The following is a 16,500-nucleotide window of genomic DNA, read 5'->3' on the forward strand; positions in this document are numbered from 1 at the left end:
TCTCCTGACACTGTGGGGTCTCCCTCAACAGATGGCCCTATGGTACAGGCTAGGCTCCCCTCCTGGGGTTCCCGCAGGGAACCCTCCAGGACCTGGGACCGGATCTCGGGCACCTTGGGCCTCAACCCATCCCCATTCCCTCTCCTCTGAGACTGGACATGGGGTCCCTCACCCATCCCACTACACTGGGACCTACCTGGGACACTACAATCCTTCCCTACCTCACCTGGTTGGGAACTACCTAGACCACTCCTCTCAGGAGCACCCCCAAATGCCTCTTCAGACTCTCTGGTACTCACCCAGCAGTCTGCCTCCATTGTAAGCTCCCTGGGGTCAGAGAACTCACACTCCACCTGGTGTTGGCATAGCTCTGGAAAATAAGGACTAGACATATGCTCTCCAGCAATTACATCACTCAGCCCCTCACATGAATTAACCAAAGTACCCTTCACCCAACCATCCAGTGACTCTGCTTTGAAAAAGCACCCCACATCACCCTCCTGAGACTGGTGAGACAGTACCTGACTGTCCCTGACACTCAACCCACACTCTTCTGGGATGTTTTCACACTCCATAACCAGGACTTCTACCTGGGGGGAACCCCTCTCCCTGTCACTCTCACCTAGAGTCAGTAGAGTGTCCCTCCCACCAGTAGGAATATGACTCCCCATGCCAGTTCCCCAATCCACCTCAGGGACCCTGTGCATCACTGGAGCTACCTCATACCCCTGAACCTCCTGGCGTGTGTTAACTCCCTCCTTCAAGTAGGGCACCACCTCTCTGGGCATGTGCACTTCTGCAGCATCACTGGATATACAATTGTTGCTGCCACCATTCCAGCTGGACTCAGCCCTCATGACTTCCAGCTCTTTCAATTTAAGCTCGTAAGCATAAATCATTTTTTTAATCTCTAAGTCCCTCCTCCTTTCTGCCAGGACTAAGGCCCTCTTCTCCTCGGCCCTCTTAAGCTCTTCCAGACTCCGGATTCGAGCTAGGAGCCTATCATCTCTTTCTGTTCCCTCCTCAGGGCCACTGCCCTCCTCTTTGGAGTAGTCCTCCTCCTCAGAGTAGTTATCCTCCTCAGACTCATTTGGTGGTGTTGCCTGACAACGTTTCAATTCATCCTGAAACAGGGCTGACTCAAGATCCTCCCTTCTGGATTCCTTGTTCACAGCCAGTCCCCTTTCCATGCAGAATGCTTTAAGCTGCCACTTTTTATACATAGATAGGTGCCAGAAATTGACTTCCATTTCTGCAAAGGCTTCACAACCAAAAAACAAAGTCCAAAAATATCATCAATACTTCCAGGAGGACATCAGAGAACAAAAAGCAGAATCACAAGACAAGTAGTATGTGGTCACGTAGTGGTCTGAGATCAAAACAGTAGTGTACACTTAATTACTGTATGTCAAGTACAAATACAAGTCCAATCCCGACCGCTGGTCACCAATGTTAGAAATGGGGTCTCTGGTTGACAGTCAGGTTACCCCCTGTTCAAGCAAGGACCCTCACTCTAGTTAGGATAAAAGAGAATCACCCTCAGCTAACCCCTGCTTACCCCCTTGGTAGCTTGGCAGAGCAGTAGGCTTAACCTCAGAGTGCTGGGCGTAAAGTATTTGTACCAACACACACAGTAACTCAATGAAAACACTACAAAATGACACAACACCAGTTTAGAAAAATAGGAAATATTTATCTAGACAAAACAAGACCAAAACGACAAAAATCCAACATACACAAGTCAAGTTATGATTTTTTAAAGGTTTAAAATAAAAAGAGTCTTTAGGTAGTTGTAACAACACACTAGCGCTGCTAGCGTGTAAATGTACCTGGTTTGCGTCAAAAATAACCCCGCACGGGCGGTGTGCGTCGAAAATAACCCTGCACGGTTATATGCGTCGAAAACAACTCGGCACGGCGATGCGCGTCGAAAAAGCCAGCCACGCGACGGTCCGAAAGTCCCGCGGCGCAGGTTGCGATCTCTCAGCCTTCGTCAGCGATGCTGCGCGTCGTTTCTCCTGCTCCGGGCGTCGATTCTCCGGTCGCGTTTCCTGCGGCGTCGTTTCTCAGCTGCGGAGCCGGCGTCGCGTCGTTTTCTCAGCCGCGATCGGATTCGCGTCGATCTTTTCTCCGCACGGCGCTCGGTGCGTGTATTTTTGTCCTTAGGCTGCCAGCCTCTCCTTTCAGGGTCCCAGGAACTGGAAGGGCACCACAGAGCAGAGTAGGGGTCTCTCCAGAGACTCCAGGTGCTGGCAGGAAGAAGTCTTTGCTATCCCTGAGACTTCAACAACAGGAGGCAAGCTCTACATCAAGCCCTTGGAGATTTCTTCTTCAAGATGGAAGGCACACAAAGTCCAGTCTTTGCCCTCTTACTCTGGCAGAAGCAGCACTGCAGGAAAGCTCCACAAAGCACAGTCACAGGCAGGGCAGCACTTGTTCCTCAGCGATCAGCTCTTCTCCAGGCAGAGGTTCCTCTTGATTCCAGAAGTGTTTCTAAAGTTTGTAAGTTTGGGTGCCCTTCTTATACCCATTTTAGTCTTTGAAGTCACCTTTCTTCAAAGGGGACTCACACCTTCTTGTGAAATCCTGCCTTGCCCAAGCAAGGCCTCAGACACACACCAGGGGGCTGGAGACAGCATTGTCAGAGGCAGGCACAGTCCTTTCAGATGAGAGTGACCACTCCACCCCTCCCTCCTAGCAGAGATGGCTAATCAGGAAATGCAGATCACACCCCAGCTCCCTTTGTGTCACTGTCTGGTGTGAGGTGAAAAACAACCCAACTGTCAAACTGACCCAGACAGGGAATCCACAAACAAGGCAGAGTCACAGAATGGTTTAAGCAAGAAAATGCTCACTTTCTAAAAGTGGCATTTCCAAACGCACAATCTTAAAATCAACTTTACTAAAAGATGTATTTTTAAATTGTGAGTTCAGGGATCCCAAACTCCACATGTCCATCTACTCTCTAGGGGAATCTACACGTTAATCATATTTAAAGGTAGCCCCCATATTATCCTATGAGAGAGAGACAGACCTTGCAACAGTGAAAACGAAATTGGCAGTATTTCACTGTCAGGACATATAAACCACATTACTATATGTCCTACCTTATCCATACACTGCACCCTGCCCTTGGGGCTACCTAGGGCATACCTTAGGGGTGCCTTACATGTAAGGAAAGGGAAGGTTTAGGCCTGGCAAGTGGGTACACTTGCCAAGTCGACTTTACAGTGTAAAAATACACACACAGACACTGCAGTGGCAGGTCTGAGACATGATTACAGAGCTACTTATGTGGGTGGCACAACCAGTGCTGCAGGCCCACTAGTAGCATTTGATTTACAGGCCCTGGCACCTCTAGTGCCCCTTACTAGGGACTTACTGGTAAATCAAATATGCCAATCATGGATAAACCACTTACATACAATTTAAACAGGAGAGCATGTGCACTTTAGCACTGGTTAGCAGTGGTAAAGTGCTCAGAGTTGAAAAGCCAACAGCAACATGTCAGAAAAATATAGGAGGCAGGAGGCAAAAAAGTCTGGGGATGACCCTGCAAAAGCAAAAGTCCAACAGTTACCTTTTGGTCTTGCTTCTGTAGCGAGTGTTTTTCAGAGGGTAATGGATATTTTATTTAAAGATTAAGAAAATGTGCAAGCATTTCAAGATGATATTCTGATTTTCACAAAAACTAAAGATTAACATGTTATTGTTTTGGAAAAAGTGCTCACTATTCTTAATTATAGAGGAATCACTATCAGACAAGACAAATGTAAATTTATGGCACAACAAATTGATTATCTGAGTCATTCCTTTTCCACTGAAGGCATAAAGCCAAAATTCTGCAATGTGGAAGCCATACTTAAAGCTCCGACACCCAGTGCCAAAGATAGTCTAAAGTCGTTGTTGGGTTTATGCGAATGTTATACTTTTTTTGTCCCCAACAATGCCTCTCCAGTTCAACCTATGAGAAATTTACTCAAAAAAGGTGCCAAGTTTACACGGTTCACAGATGTTGAGTTAGCCTTTGATACTATAAAAAAAACAGTAATCAAAGCTCCAGCTTTAAGTCCTTTCATTCATGGACAAAAGTGTTTCATTAATGTGGACACCAGCATGAAAGGTGTAGGAGCAGTATTTGGTCAGAAAGTCAATGGAAAACAAATAACTATTGCTTTCACTTCAAAGAGTCTCATAGAAATTGAGAAGAAACATAGCACAATTGAAAGAAAAGCGTTAGCCTGTGTCTAGGGTGTCCAGAAGTTTAAAACATATTTATGGGGCAACTCTTTTGAACTGTACACAGATCATAAACCTCTAGCGTATTTACTTCAAGGTGATGGTTTAGGCAACACTTCTGCTCGCCTTGTTTGTTTTCTCACTAAGCTGCAAGAATATGATTTCACCATTCATTACATTCAAGGTGGCAAAAACTTTAGTGCTGATTTGTTTTCACGATTATCACTACCTGTTAGTCATGACATTCGTGTAGACTAAGGGGGTTATTACGACCCCTGTGGTCAGTGCTATAGTGGAGGTATTACCGCCAACAGGATGGCAGTACCTACCTCCACTATTATGACATTGGCGGTTTGGCCAAAGCCAATCCACCAAGTCAACAAACTGACCGCCACGGCGGTAATGACCGCCAGGCTGGAGATATCAGTCTCCAGCCTGGCGGCCGTCACTAGGCCACCCATGACATTTTGACCCCTCCCACCACCATGGTTTCGTGGTTTCTGTTGGTGGTAATACCTCCACTATAGCACTGACCGACTGAGTCTTAATGACCCTCTAAATGTGTTATTCATTTTCTAGAGGATGTTTTTTTCTATGGAAGGAGTTCCTAAAAAAATAGTAACAGATAATGGTACTCATTTAATTTCCAACTAAATGAAATCATTTATTTTAAAACATGACATTAAACATCTTCAGGTAGATTTATATAGCACTTCTGCTAATGGTTTGGTAGAGAGAGCAAATTGTTTTCTCAAGGAAAGCATTCAATCTGATCTTTCTTCCGGCTTAGATGTAATGACGTTAATGAGAAATAAAAATTAATGCTTACCACTCTACTCCACATTCCACAACAGGAGTTTCTCCTTTTGAATTGCTAAGAGGAGGAAGTCTGTGTCAAAAGTTTTTTCCCAATTGGTTAGACTATATAGATAAACGTCCTGAGCAAGTTGATTTGAGATTTTCGGTTCAAGAAACAGTGTGAACTGAACAAATTCAACAAAAACAGTATTTTGATTCTCACAAACACATAAATTAGAGACGCTTTAATGTGGGACAATGGGTACTTATCAAAAAAACTTTCAATGTTAGAAAAAGGGTGTCTCAATTCTCCCCTTCCTTGAGAATTGAGCGTTTTGCCAATAATGCTGTGCTTGTGACAGGTAAAGGTTGGTGAAATAAAAGTTGATTAGTATTCATATCTGATGCACAAAGGAAAATATACAACATGACATGTATTGCAGTAGATGATGATTCCATCGTTTTTGAGGCCGAGATTTCCAGGAATGATGACTACATTTTCAGGAATTATGAGAATCATATAGCTTCTGATTCAAATGCTTTTGATCCATGTACGAGTTCTTCTGCTGTGTTGAATTCTGAATTATCTGAATCGTTGAAGAACAGTGTTATTGACAATGATGCAAATGTTAATAATTCCATTTCCTTTTCTTTACAGGACTCTATTGTAAGTAGGAGAGTATCTAAATCGCCTGTAAAACCGTTGGATTATTATAATTTGTGTTACTCTATGGTTTATATTGGAATAGGGTTTCGTCATGACATTCTATAAGGTCATGATGCAAACCTCTTCTATTTTATCAAAGAGAACGTTCGCCTTTTGTTACCAGGTGAGAGGCAGTTGATTCAAGGCTTCTCATCTGGACGGCAGTGAAAAGCCGTAGCTCGTATTTTGTTCTTTTCTACTTGGAGGAATACATTTCCTCGTTATCACTGCATACCTCATGGACCTCACCTTCTTTAATGACACCCCTACTACAGTGACCAAATCCTTAACATTATTATACTCTCTTTGATTTTATGACATTTTGTTTTTATCAGGAAATAATGAGTTAATTATTCAAACATCTTGTCGTATAGTAAATTTTCTTTAACAAATTTTTGCTACTGAAGTTATCTTTATTTTGGTGTCTTTGAAATTACGTTATGCCTGCTTTCCCTGCCAGGGGATTAGCTCATTCAGAGGATTTTGTGCGAAGTTTGGTTTTAGTTAAAATGTAATGCCATTTTTATTACACATAAAGCTGGAAATTATTCCGCGAATTCCCTGATCGGTTCTCATGTATTTTATTGTGTGGTCCTGACTTTCAGGGCTCTGTGCACCTATGTTCCTTTGTATCTCAATTAAGATTTTAACATGCCCCTTTGCACACACAGCTCCGCTAATGCACCTTACACCCAATACAAACATACAATGTACTCACAGCTCTGTTGATGTGCCTCAACTCTTATCTGCAGATACCCTTCACACAAGAAGCTCTATAAATTTAACCGAATTGTGACATGGACATGCACACAGCTCTACCAATGCGCCTCAAGGCTGACCTGTCTTTAAATGGGTTTTATTCACTTGTCCAGTGAACATATCATGTTCACTGCCAGTGCCCCTCTCCCTTCACCTGCAGTTACACTATGCACACAGACACGGGCCTGTAAGTGTGCTGCAATACCAACTCAACATAATCCATGCAATAAAGCTCTGCCAGTGCACCTCAATACCCATAAAATATGCAAAGCTTCCCAATGCCGTTCAGTCCTGGTCTGTAGTTCCTCTGTGCACTAATTATTCTGCCCTTATATGAGCAGAAGCCTCTGTGACTAAGTGGTTAGAAGAACCATCACGGAACTGAGGGTGAACAGAAACAGCAGGGAAATGACAGTCAGTCTGAGCCTTCTAGAAAATGAGGGTAAGCAGGAGCCTTTGATAAATGACAGCAAGGAATAGCATCCCAGAAATCAGGATTGGCAGGAGCCATTGGGAACTGAACGTGAGCAGGAGCCTCCAGGAATTTAAGGTTAACATTAGCCTCAATGGATGGAAGGTGAGTAAGAGCGCCAGAGGACAGAGAGTGTGTAGGGGTCTGAAAGTTCTGAGGTTTGATGGAGTATCAAGAAACTGAGGGTGAATAGGAACTGAAAGACAAATGGGTGAGCCAGATCCTTGGGAACATTAATTGTGGAAGATGCTTGCTAGGAACCTGAGACTGAGTAGCAGCGTGAGGGTAGCCCTCGGGATCAGTTTGTGACCATTCCAAGGATTGAGATGATCACCAGGCATTTCTAAACCAGAAAGTGTGCATGATCCTTTGGGGCATTTCGGTTAGTGGGAAGTGAGGCTCATTTATGTTGAGCACAAGCTGTTTACCTAGTGATGAGTAACGCATCAGGGACCCGAGCATTCATGGGCTAATGGACCTAAGGATGAGCAGCTGATTCTGCAATGTGAGTATGAATAGCATTTTAATATGCTTGAAGATGAGCATCAAAAGACCTGCAGATGCAGTAGAGAAACACAAAATGACGCGCCCCGTCTCGGCATACTGTGAAGAGGGGCCTGTCAGTCTTACATATCTCACAGAAATGTATTGAACTTAGGCTGAATATGGCCCCTTGAACAGTTGGGGGTCTCCTGTAAGGTTGGGGGCTGTGCTACAGGGGCTTGCATTACATCCCGGTGGAGATGGGCTCCAGTGGTATAATAGTGTAGCAGTGTTGACTAGTGTTTCGGGACCCATACTTAACCTGCTGATCCTAACAAAATAATATTTCACAAACGTTTGTTATGTGAGAATGTAGGCAACTTTTTTGAGGTAACTAGACCAGTTTTTGGTTTCAAACAGACCCTGGTTCTTGCGCACCAAAGAAGCACATTATGGAAGAGACGCTATATTAACTGAACCCTTTAGTTTCTTTTACAAGGTACTGTTGTCAGTGATTTGTTGCGGTACAAAACACAGAAAATTATAACATATAATTGCAAACCATATTTGTTTCCCTTTAACCAGTTACCCTTAACAAACGTCAAAGTATGTTGCCAGTAGTAAAATGTCCTTCATTGTTTGAGAACCGACGAATAACACCACAAACTATGCTTTGCTCCTTTGAGCTTTAAAATGTTTACGGAATCTGCAATTGTTATCACTTTCTATTCTACAACCATGGTGTCCTTCTTTCAACATTTAGAATTAGTTTGGTTGTAAAGCACTATTTAGTAGTTGTGTCTACAGCAACTTTCTTTCTTTGTTTCTTTTTTTCGTCCAACTACACACCCAAAAACCATTCTACCCAGTTTAGCCTTCATTATTGTTTTCATCCATGCGTTCCTCTACTCGTCTATCCAGAAACTCATTCATTCATTCATTCATTCACGGAGTGTCTTATAATTGAAGAGAAGCGCGTCACTTCTGAACTAATCGGGAAATCGTATTTCATTCGTTTTAAATAGCGACCCCCTTTCTAAAGTGCCTGGATGAGCACATTTGTTGTTGCCCTGTGCGTCGGGTTGCGCGATGTGTGGCGGTAGACAGAAAGAAAGAGACAGAGATAATGTGAGTGACTATGAGTATGAGGGAAATGGAAATAGAGAGAGATGGCGATGGTGTTAGAAGAGACAGGACAAGAAAGACGGATAGGCACAGGAAGAGGATGAGGGAAAGTGGGGCCAAGGCAGAGAAAGAGGGGTGACTTTAATATGAGAGAGAGAGAGAGGGTTCTGTTTTTCAGTACTTAGTTCACTGCGTCTGTTCTTCAGAGACCCCGGAGCATATGTCTGCATTTCTCACGCTCTTATTTACCTGTCAGACATTGGCTTATCTGGCATTTTGTCAGTGTGGAATCCATCCTCCGCCGCCCTTGTTTCCCGAGACTGCAGACACCTAAGTGACTCATTAGTCACCAAAGCAGATCGCAAAAAATGGCCCCAGCTGCGGAGACGCGCCCGGTCTAATTAAATGAATTGGATGGCATCAGATGAGAGTGGTCAGATGGCTCCTCAGCGCTAAAACATGCAGACGCTGGGAGCCCGGACAGAATTAGCATTCAAGGGAGAACACAGGAGTGCCGCTGCCACATGCTTTATGCTGACTTTTTATCTATATATAGACAAGGAACCTGCTCTTCCCCACCCCTACACCGTCCCTGCACCACCTCCGCCTTTCCTCTCTTTCCACTCTCCCGAATCCAGCAGAGCCCCCAGCGATGAACCTTCCCTGATGGGGGTAACCGGGGGTAACCGCAGTGTCAGAATGTGAAGATGGAAGGCAAACGCCAGGGCTGCGGGACACTTGCGAAGACACGCCACCTACCGGCGGTGATTACGTTTTTTTCTGGCAGACTAAATATCGATTTTAGCCACCCCATTCTTTCTGCTCCTGCATTAATTTTTTTTTTTTTTTTAATATATGTTATTGTCGACAGCCCACATTGCCTCTCTGTGCTACCCTGCACGCACTTACCTCTTAAAAATCCAAATTAAACGTCATTACTTTTCCTTTTTTTTAAGATGTCCACTAATATGTCGGAAGGGGCGGTGTGAGTGGAAAATGCTAATAAAATCTCAGCATAGCAACCTGGATAAATGAATTGCATGCTCACACAAAAAATAAGTTCACACAAGAAACAGCCATGTCTTCTATCTATGTGCCTTCGAATGGAATGACACAGAAATAAAGCGGGATGCCCGCACAGCAGCGTTCCACACAGGCTCAAACATCCTTAAACCCTCACCCCCTCCCCCGCGGGCCACCGTATCGCATCAATTATACACAGGCTACGCTGATGCGAGGTGTCCACATTCCGGGGAAGCGGAGCCGAGCAGCACAAAGGCGCAAAACTGAGTTACTGAGCTGGGGGCAGAAAAATACACTTTAAAAAATAAACACCTCAACCTGGCGTGAGTGAGTACCACGACCGATTGGCCACTCTGAGATAACGCGCAACTCTTTGTTTTCAAACCTTGACGAAACGGGTAGAAAAGTGCGGCATTAATTAGCTCGGGAATACTTACAGTGGACACAAGAATCGCATGCGTTTGAGATAAAAGTGTAAAATACACAGTTGGGGTAAGCGCCTCGGTAGATCGACAGTTTTTAATGCCCACGTTTTTAACGCTTGGCCTGCGCGTGGATTTTTTTCAGCAATCCTTTAGCAGGCAGATTTTTGCCATTGCAGCTCAGCAGAGGGTGTCAGATCTTTCAGAGTGCACCAGGCTGGAACGAGCAGAGCCTCTTAGCAACTCTCTCTTCCTCTCTCTCCCCCGCCCTCCCTCCCTCTCCCGCACTCTCGCCGCCTTCAGCGCGCACACACACACAGGCTCTGTGCTGGCAGAGCAGAGGCAGCCGGAGGAGGACGCGGTAAGCAGGGAGCTCGGTGCCGGGAGAAAGGGAGACATGGACGGCGAGGGGCCGCGGCGGTGGCTGGCAGAGCACAGCACCACTGGCTCCACGGCAATTGCGCCGGGTCCCTGACTTCAGCACCGCGAGCTGGCGGACAGCGCCTGGAACAGCCTTGGGTACCGGGAGGCACGGGCCGGCGCCAGACACTACTGCCCACCTACCCCTTGCTGTGGATTTAACAACGCAGGGGGGTCAAAACACACGCCAGGCAAGGTCAGTGCCAGGGTGTTGGGCAGAGCTTGCGGACAAGACCCCACCCCATTTTTCAATTCGCATGGCGGCTCCCTGTAGCATGCCGTTTTTTCGAAATACCAGGCTCAAGTATCCCCCGGAACTGTTCGGATTGCTGAAGCCTGCCAGAAAATTCGTTAGATTGCTTTTTTGTTTTTGATAATTCCAGTGGCGTATGTTTTTTCCACCTTGTACTTTTTTCTGCGTGCCTTGCACTACGTGCCCGGAGAGTTGGTGGATATAATTATTGACTGGTGTCTGGGCTCGTTGCTGTGAGTCGTGACTAATACAAAAGAAGGAACTGGAGACAAATAAATGTACGTGTTTTCACCCATCCGGGACGATCGCTCTTTGGCGAGTTGAATTTGTTTCTCATTTTGATTTTTTCCCCGGGGTGATATCTGTGAAGATTCGCCAGACTTTGTCATGAGATCGGGGATGCAGTGCTCTTTTTAAAAATGCTGCTTTGGATTCTGCTGCTGGAGACGTCTCTGTGTTTTGCCGCCGGAAATGTGACCAGGGATGTTTGCAAAGAGAAGATCTGCGCCTGCAACGAGATCGAGGGCGACCTGCACGTCGACTGTGAAAAGAAGGGCTTCAGTAACCTGCAGCATTTCACCGCCCCCACGTCGCAGTTCTACCACCTCTTACTGCACGGCAACTCGCTCACCCGGCTCTTCCCCAACGAGTTCGCGAACTTTTACAATGCGGTCAGTCTGCACATGGAAAACAACGGCCTGCACGAGATCGTGCCCGGGGCCTTCCTGGGGCTGCAGCTCGTGAAGCGCCTGCACATCAACAACAATAAAATCAAGTCCTTCAAGCGGCACACCTTCCTGGGGCTCGACGACCTGGAGTACCTCCAGGCCGACTTCAACCTCCTGAGGGACATCGATCCGGGCGCCTTCAGGGACCTGAACAAACTGGAGGTGCTGATTCTGAACGACAACCTCATCAGCACCCTGCCCAACAACATCTTTCAGTACGTACCCATCACCCACTTGGACTTGAGGGGCAACCGCCTGAAGACGCTGCCCTATGAGGGGGTCCTGGAGCAGATACCCGGTATCGCCGAGATCTTGCTGGAGGATAACCCCTGGGACTGCAGCTGCGACCTCTTCTCGCTGAAGGAATGGCTCGAGAACATTCCGAAGAATGCCCTCATCGGCCGGGTCATCTGCGAGGCGCCCACACGGCTGCAGGGCAGGGACCTGAACGAAACCAAGGAGCGCGACCTCTGCCCTCTGAAGAACGGGGTGGACTCCAGCCTGGCTGCCCCTCCAGCCCAGGAGGAGACGTGTGACCCTGGCCCGGTCCCCACCGCTTTTAAAGTCAGTGGTCAGCAAGAGGCTGCCACCCCAGGTTCTGGGCCCACGGGTGGGACCAAGGTGCCTGGCAACTGGCAGATCAAAACCAGGCCCACCCCTGCCGTGGTCAGGCACAATGCCAAGAACAGGCTACTGCACCATATCCCCTGCCCCTTGGTGTGCAGCTGCGGTCAGCAGAACGTGGGCTCGGGCTTGAAGGTGGACTGCAGCAGCAGGAACGTCAAGAGCCTGGCCGACCTCGAGCCCAAGGCATTAAATGTGCAAGAGCTCTTTCTAAGAGAAAACAAAATCCACACCATTCGCAAAGCCCACTTTCTGGACTACCGAAACCTGAGCCTGCTCGACCTAGGCAACAACAACATCGGCATAGTGGAGAACAACACGTTCCAGAACCTTACGGACCTAAGATGGTTGTATATGGACAAGAACTGTCTGGACACACTCATGCCCGAGAAATTCAGCGGCCTGCAGAGCCTGGAATACCTGAATCTGGAGTTTAACTTCATCCAGCTCATCCTGCCCAACACCTTCAACCCTGTGCCCAACCTGAGGATCCTGATCCTCAATAACAACCTGCTGAAAGCCTTGCCCGTGGATGTGTTTGCTGGAATCTCCCTGTCCAAGCTCAGCCTGCATAATAATTACTTCATGTACTTGCCAGTGGCAGGCGTGCTAGATCAGCTCACCTCCATCATACAGATCGACCTCCATGGCAACCAGTGGGACTGCTCCTGCAACAATGTGCCTTTCAAGCAGTGGGCAGAGCGCCTGGGGCCCGAGGTGATTGTCAGCGACCTCAAGTGTTACTTCCCCGAAGAGTTCTGGGGGAAGGACTTCCGCTTCCTGTCCAATGACATGATGTGCCCCCAGCTGTACGCCAAGGTGTCACCCACCCTCAGCTCCCAAAAGAACAGCACGGGGGCAGCCGAGGCGGGCACCCACTCTAACTCTTACCTAGAGACCAGCAGGGTGTCCATCTCGGTGCTGGTGCCCGGACTGCTGCTGGTCTTTGTCACCTCTGCCTTCACCGTGGTGGGGATGCTGGTGTTCATCCTGCGAAACCGGAAGCGAACCAAGCGGCGCGAGGCCAACTCCTCCGCCTCGGAGATCAACTCCCTGCAGACAGTGTGCGACTCTTCATACTGGCACAACGGGCCCTTCAACTCAGACGGGAGCCACAGGGTGTACGACTGTGGCTCGCACTCCCTGTCAGACTAGAACTTAGGGAGGACTTTTGGTTCGTCCACTGAACAATCCATTAGGTGACTGGGACGATTACCACACAAAAACACACCAAGCAGAAAGCAGACACACACACACACGCTGACAGACACAGACTGAGATTTGTACTTTGCGCTATAGGCCAGAGGCGCGTTGACAAGAATGCTACCTTCTAGAAAATGTTCACTGAAATAAAGAAAAAGATACCAGGCTGGCACGATGGCAGTGGTACCGACTTACAGTGAACACAGAGCTGCCCTGGTCAACCTTTCGTGCCCCGACTGCACTTGCTCCACGGTAATGGGTAGGGAGTTCTGGAAAAGGGACCAGGCGGCCGAGGTGGTCTCCTCTCGGTTATTTGGCGAAATTAAAGCGGTGGCAGGTCGTGGGGTGTGGGAGCAGGGGTCCCCTTGTGTACAGTGGCTGGCCTCTGTGGTGACAGCACAGGAGGGGCAAGCTGCACGAACGCATGAATGTAATGTAAATACCTGACTGAAAGATTCAACGTGCTGCATGGCTCGCATGGAAAGTCCAACGTCCCCTCCGCCCCCACGGACCCTCAGCAAGCACCCGGGGGCTGCGTCCGACCACTCACCGCCACCCTCCACCCATCACCCGACGTCCCTTCTGTGCTCTACCGACATCTAAGTGCCATTTCTGCATTCTCTCGTGGTGGGGACGCAGTCCGGACTTTACTTTAAACTGTGAACAAAGGAACATGTGTATGGGTTTATTTAAGACGTTTGCATGAATAGTCATCGTTTCCTTTCCCTTTTTATTTCACTATGAATTCCAAAAAAGAGACAAAAATGCTTATGCAGTGTGAGGGTGTTTATTTTTTCTAAACAGATCCAAAAATGCCTTTCCATCTGAATGTAAAATCAGCCCCCTTTAATTTCCTTTTTTTCTTTTTTATATATAGTATGGTAACTGTACACATTGAAAAAGAGAAGAAAGAAGGGAGAGAAACCGAGGCAGTTGAGCATGACCAATTAATGTCACTCTCTAGTGCTTAGGCTGCAAAGTAAATGGCAGAATTTCTGTGCTGTTGTAAATCATAGTCTAACTGGGGAAATGAGAACTGAGTCACATGCAGTGGAACTCGCTAATTATATTGGAGAATTTTATAATGGCATATTTTTCAGTATTAAAGTGAAAATGTTTTCAATTTCCTGGGCTGATCGTTGGAGCTTCCTTCCTCGGCGTGGGCTAGTGGTCCTTCTGTGGAAGGATGGGGGAGGTGGTAGGCACTGGAATTGCGGCTGAGCCCCTCCTCCTCCCTCAAGACCCCCCTCTCCTCCTCCCCGCTGCTAGGCATTATGCAGAATGTTTCCCTTTCCAATGCGGCAGAGATTCCCTTATTAATAAATCCCCTCTTCCCACCAGCGCTCGCTGCAGCCACAGTAGCGCTGTTTGCTCAGGTTTGATTGAATGCGCTCTGCAAGAGATCGCGATCATCATGCTGCCTTAGGATTCCTCTGGTCAGCAAATGAGGCCGGGACACATGACTGTCAGGAGAGTCTTGCAGACAGTTGACAGCAGTGTCACTGCCCCCACACTAACTCATACACCACACACACATACACACGCACCGCACATACTGCTCTGTCGCTCTCAATATGTGTGCGTGTTAGGTCAAAAGTATTCGAAGCTCTACTCGCGATTATCGCGATTAGTTGCGATGTCAGAATGTGTCCCGTTCAGACAATATCGTGCGTGTTAATATTTTTGAGGCTGTGATACCGAAGCGTGCCCACGGTGCTTTACCCAGGACAGGATGTATTATTCGCGATTTATGCAATATCAGAACCAACAGGGAAACTTCAGGCAGGGACAAGTTGTTCCTTCTGCGTGGGCAATGAAGAGTGTAGCAGGTGCAGTGGCACCGGAAACCAGGGGTCGAGACGCCATTTCACTCGATTATGGCTGGGATTCTTTTTCTTTCTTTTTTTTTTTTTTACAGGTGCATGGGCGTATTGTTTTTTTTTTTTTTTCTTAATGGAGCTGTGGTACCTCGCGCCGTTGCTACGCCACCCCTTTCGTGGATATGTTCTGGACCAGTGAGCGGGGTAACAGGGAGCACAGAGAATGAAAAACAAAACATTCTTTTCACTGGTTTAGTAAACAACCACGCACGAACGCTTTCTCATACATGCCTTGGATTTGTTCTTAAGGCGTCTTGTATGTAATTGCTATTCTGAATGTTCCAACCACCGAGTACCGTTTTTTGCATCAATCCATCCGTGTTAAATTGACCTCCCTACGCTAATGTTGTATATACGACCACTAGCGTTCAATTGTGGACAATTATTGAATTTTTCTTGTGAGAGATTGGGGATGGCGCTTCTGTAATGTGAAATCGGCGGATGGCACACCGTCTTCTAGGAAGAAGTGACAAGTGTGCACATATACTCCCCTTCACAGAACTAACTATAGGCGCGTTGGCAAAATGCAAGCCTTTGGCAACATCAGCCATGGTTGCCCAGAAAAAGAAAGACAATTCGATTTTGGTTCGAAAAAAGCACACAGCAGCTAAACAATCGTATCATAAAACATCTCTAGTCTGCGTTCTTGATCCTTATCTATCTATCTATCTATCTATCTATCTATCTATCTATCTATCTATCTATCTATCTATCTATCTATCTATCTATCTATCTATCTATCTATCTATCTATCCTTATGGAAACACGGTTAGTTACTGCTTTCACTGGCAATATTTGTCTCTTTCCTATTCTGCTGTACTCTTACCTGTTGTTTGTTGATGGATGAATCTATGTCTTTGCATCTCTCTTAGATATACCGTCACCCCCTCCACACAGACATATATACGCTGCCTAGCTCTCACACAGAGCTTTTCTCTCTACCACAGCATGCATTTTTCCATGTGCGTCCACTTATCTACATTAAGTGCGTGTAAAAAAAAAATCAAAAAAATCTGTTACTAGGCATACACAACACTTGAAAAACATGGATACCGACAATCAGGTGGGCCGGTCTATATCTAGTTACCTATCCACATGGATGGACATACAGACTGATAGATATCTTGGATGGGTGAACATGCAGGCGAAAGCATGGGTGGATGGATAGTTTAACTGATGGACCTACGGATGGCTAGATTGATTGGTGGGTGGATAATTGGATAGATTAATGGACGTTTGGAGGGGTGGATGAAAGAGTGGATGGATGAGTGGTGCAATTTGGCCGAATTGATTGCGTTTGGTTGATGGTTGAATGATGGATGAAGCATGGGTGGATGGATAATTTAATAGACCTACAGACGGCTA

At 46.8% G+C, this 16,500-nt stretch overlaps 1 protein-coding gene across 1 annotated transcript; it reads left to right on the forward strand.

The window, feature by feature from the left end:
• Positions 1 to 9,831: 9,831 nt before the first annotated feature.
• Positions 9,832 to 14,381, forward strand: SLITRK1 (SLIT and NTRK like family member 1). Its single transcript, XM_069205202.1, has one exon. It carries the CDS (start codon positions 11,120 to 11,122, stop codon positions 13,205 to 13,207), a length of 2,088 nt encoding a protein of 695 aa, XP_069061303.1. The 5' UTR covers positions 9,832 to 11,119; the 3' UTR covers positions 13,208 to 14,381.
• Positions 14,382 to 16,500: the final 2,119 nt, after the last annotated feature.

The sequence above is a fragment of the Pleurodeles waltl genome, chromosome 8 (assembly GCF_031143425.1).
Source record: "Pleurodeles waltl isolate 20211129_DDA chromosome 8, aPleWal1.hap1.20221129, whole genome shotgun sequence".
Classification (NCBI taxonomy): domain Eukaryota; kingdom Metazoa; phylum Chordata; class Amphibia; order Caudata; family Salamandridae; genus Pleurodeles; species Pleurodeles waltl.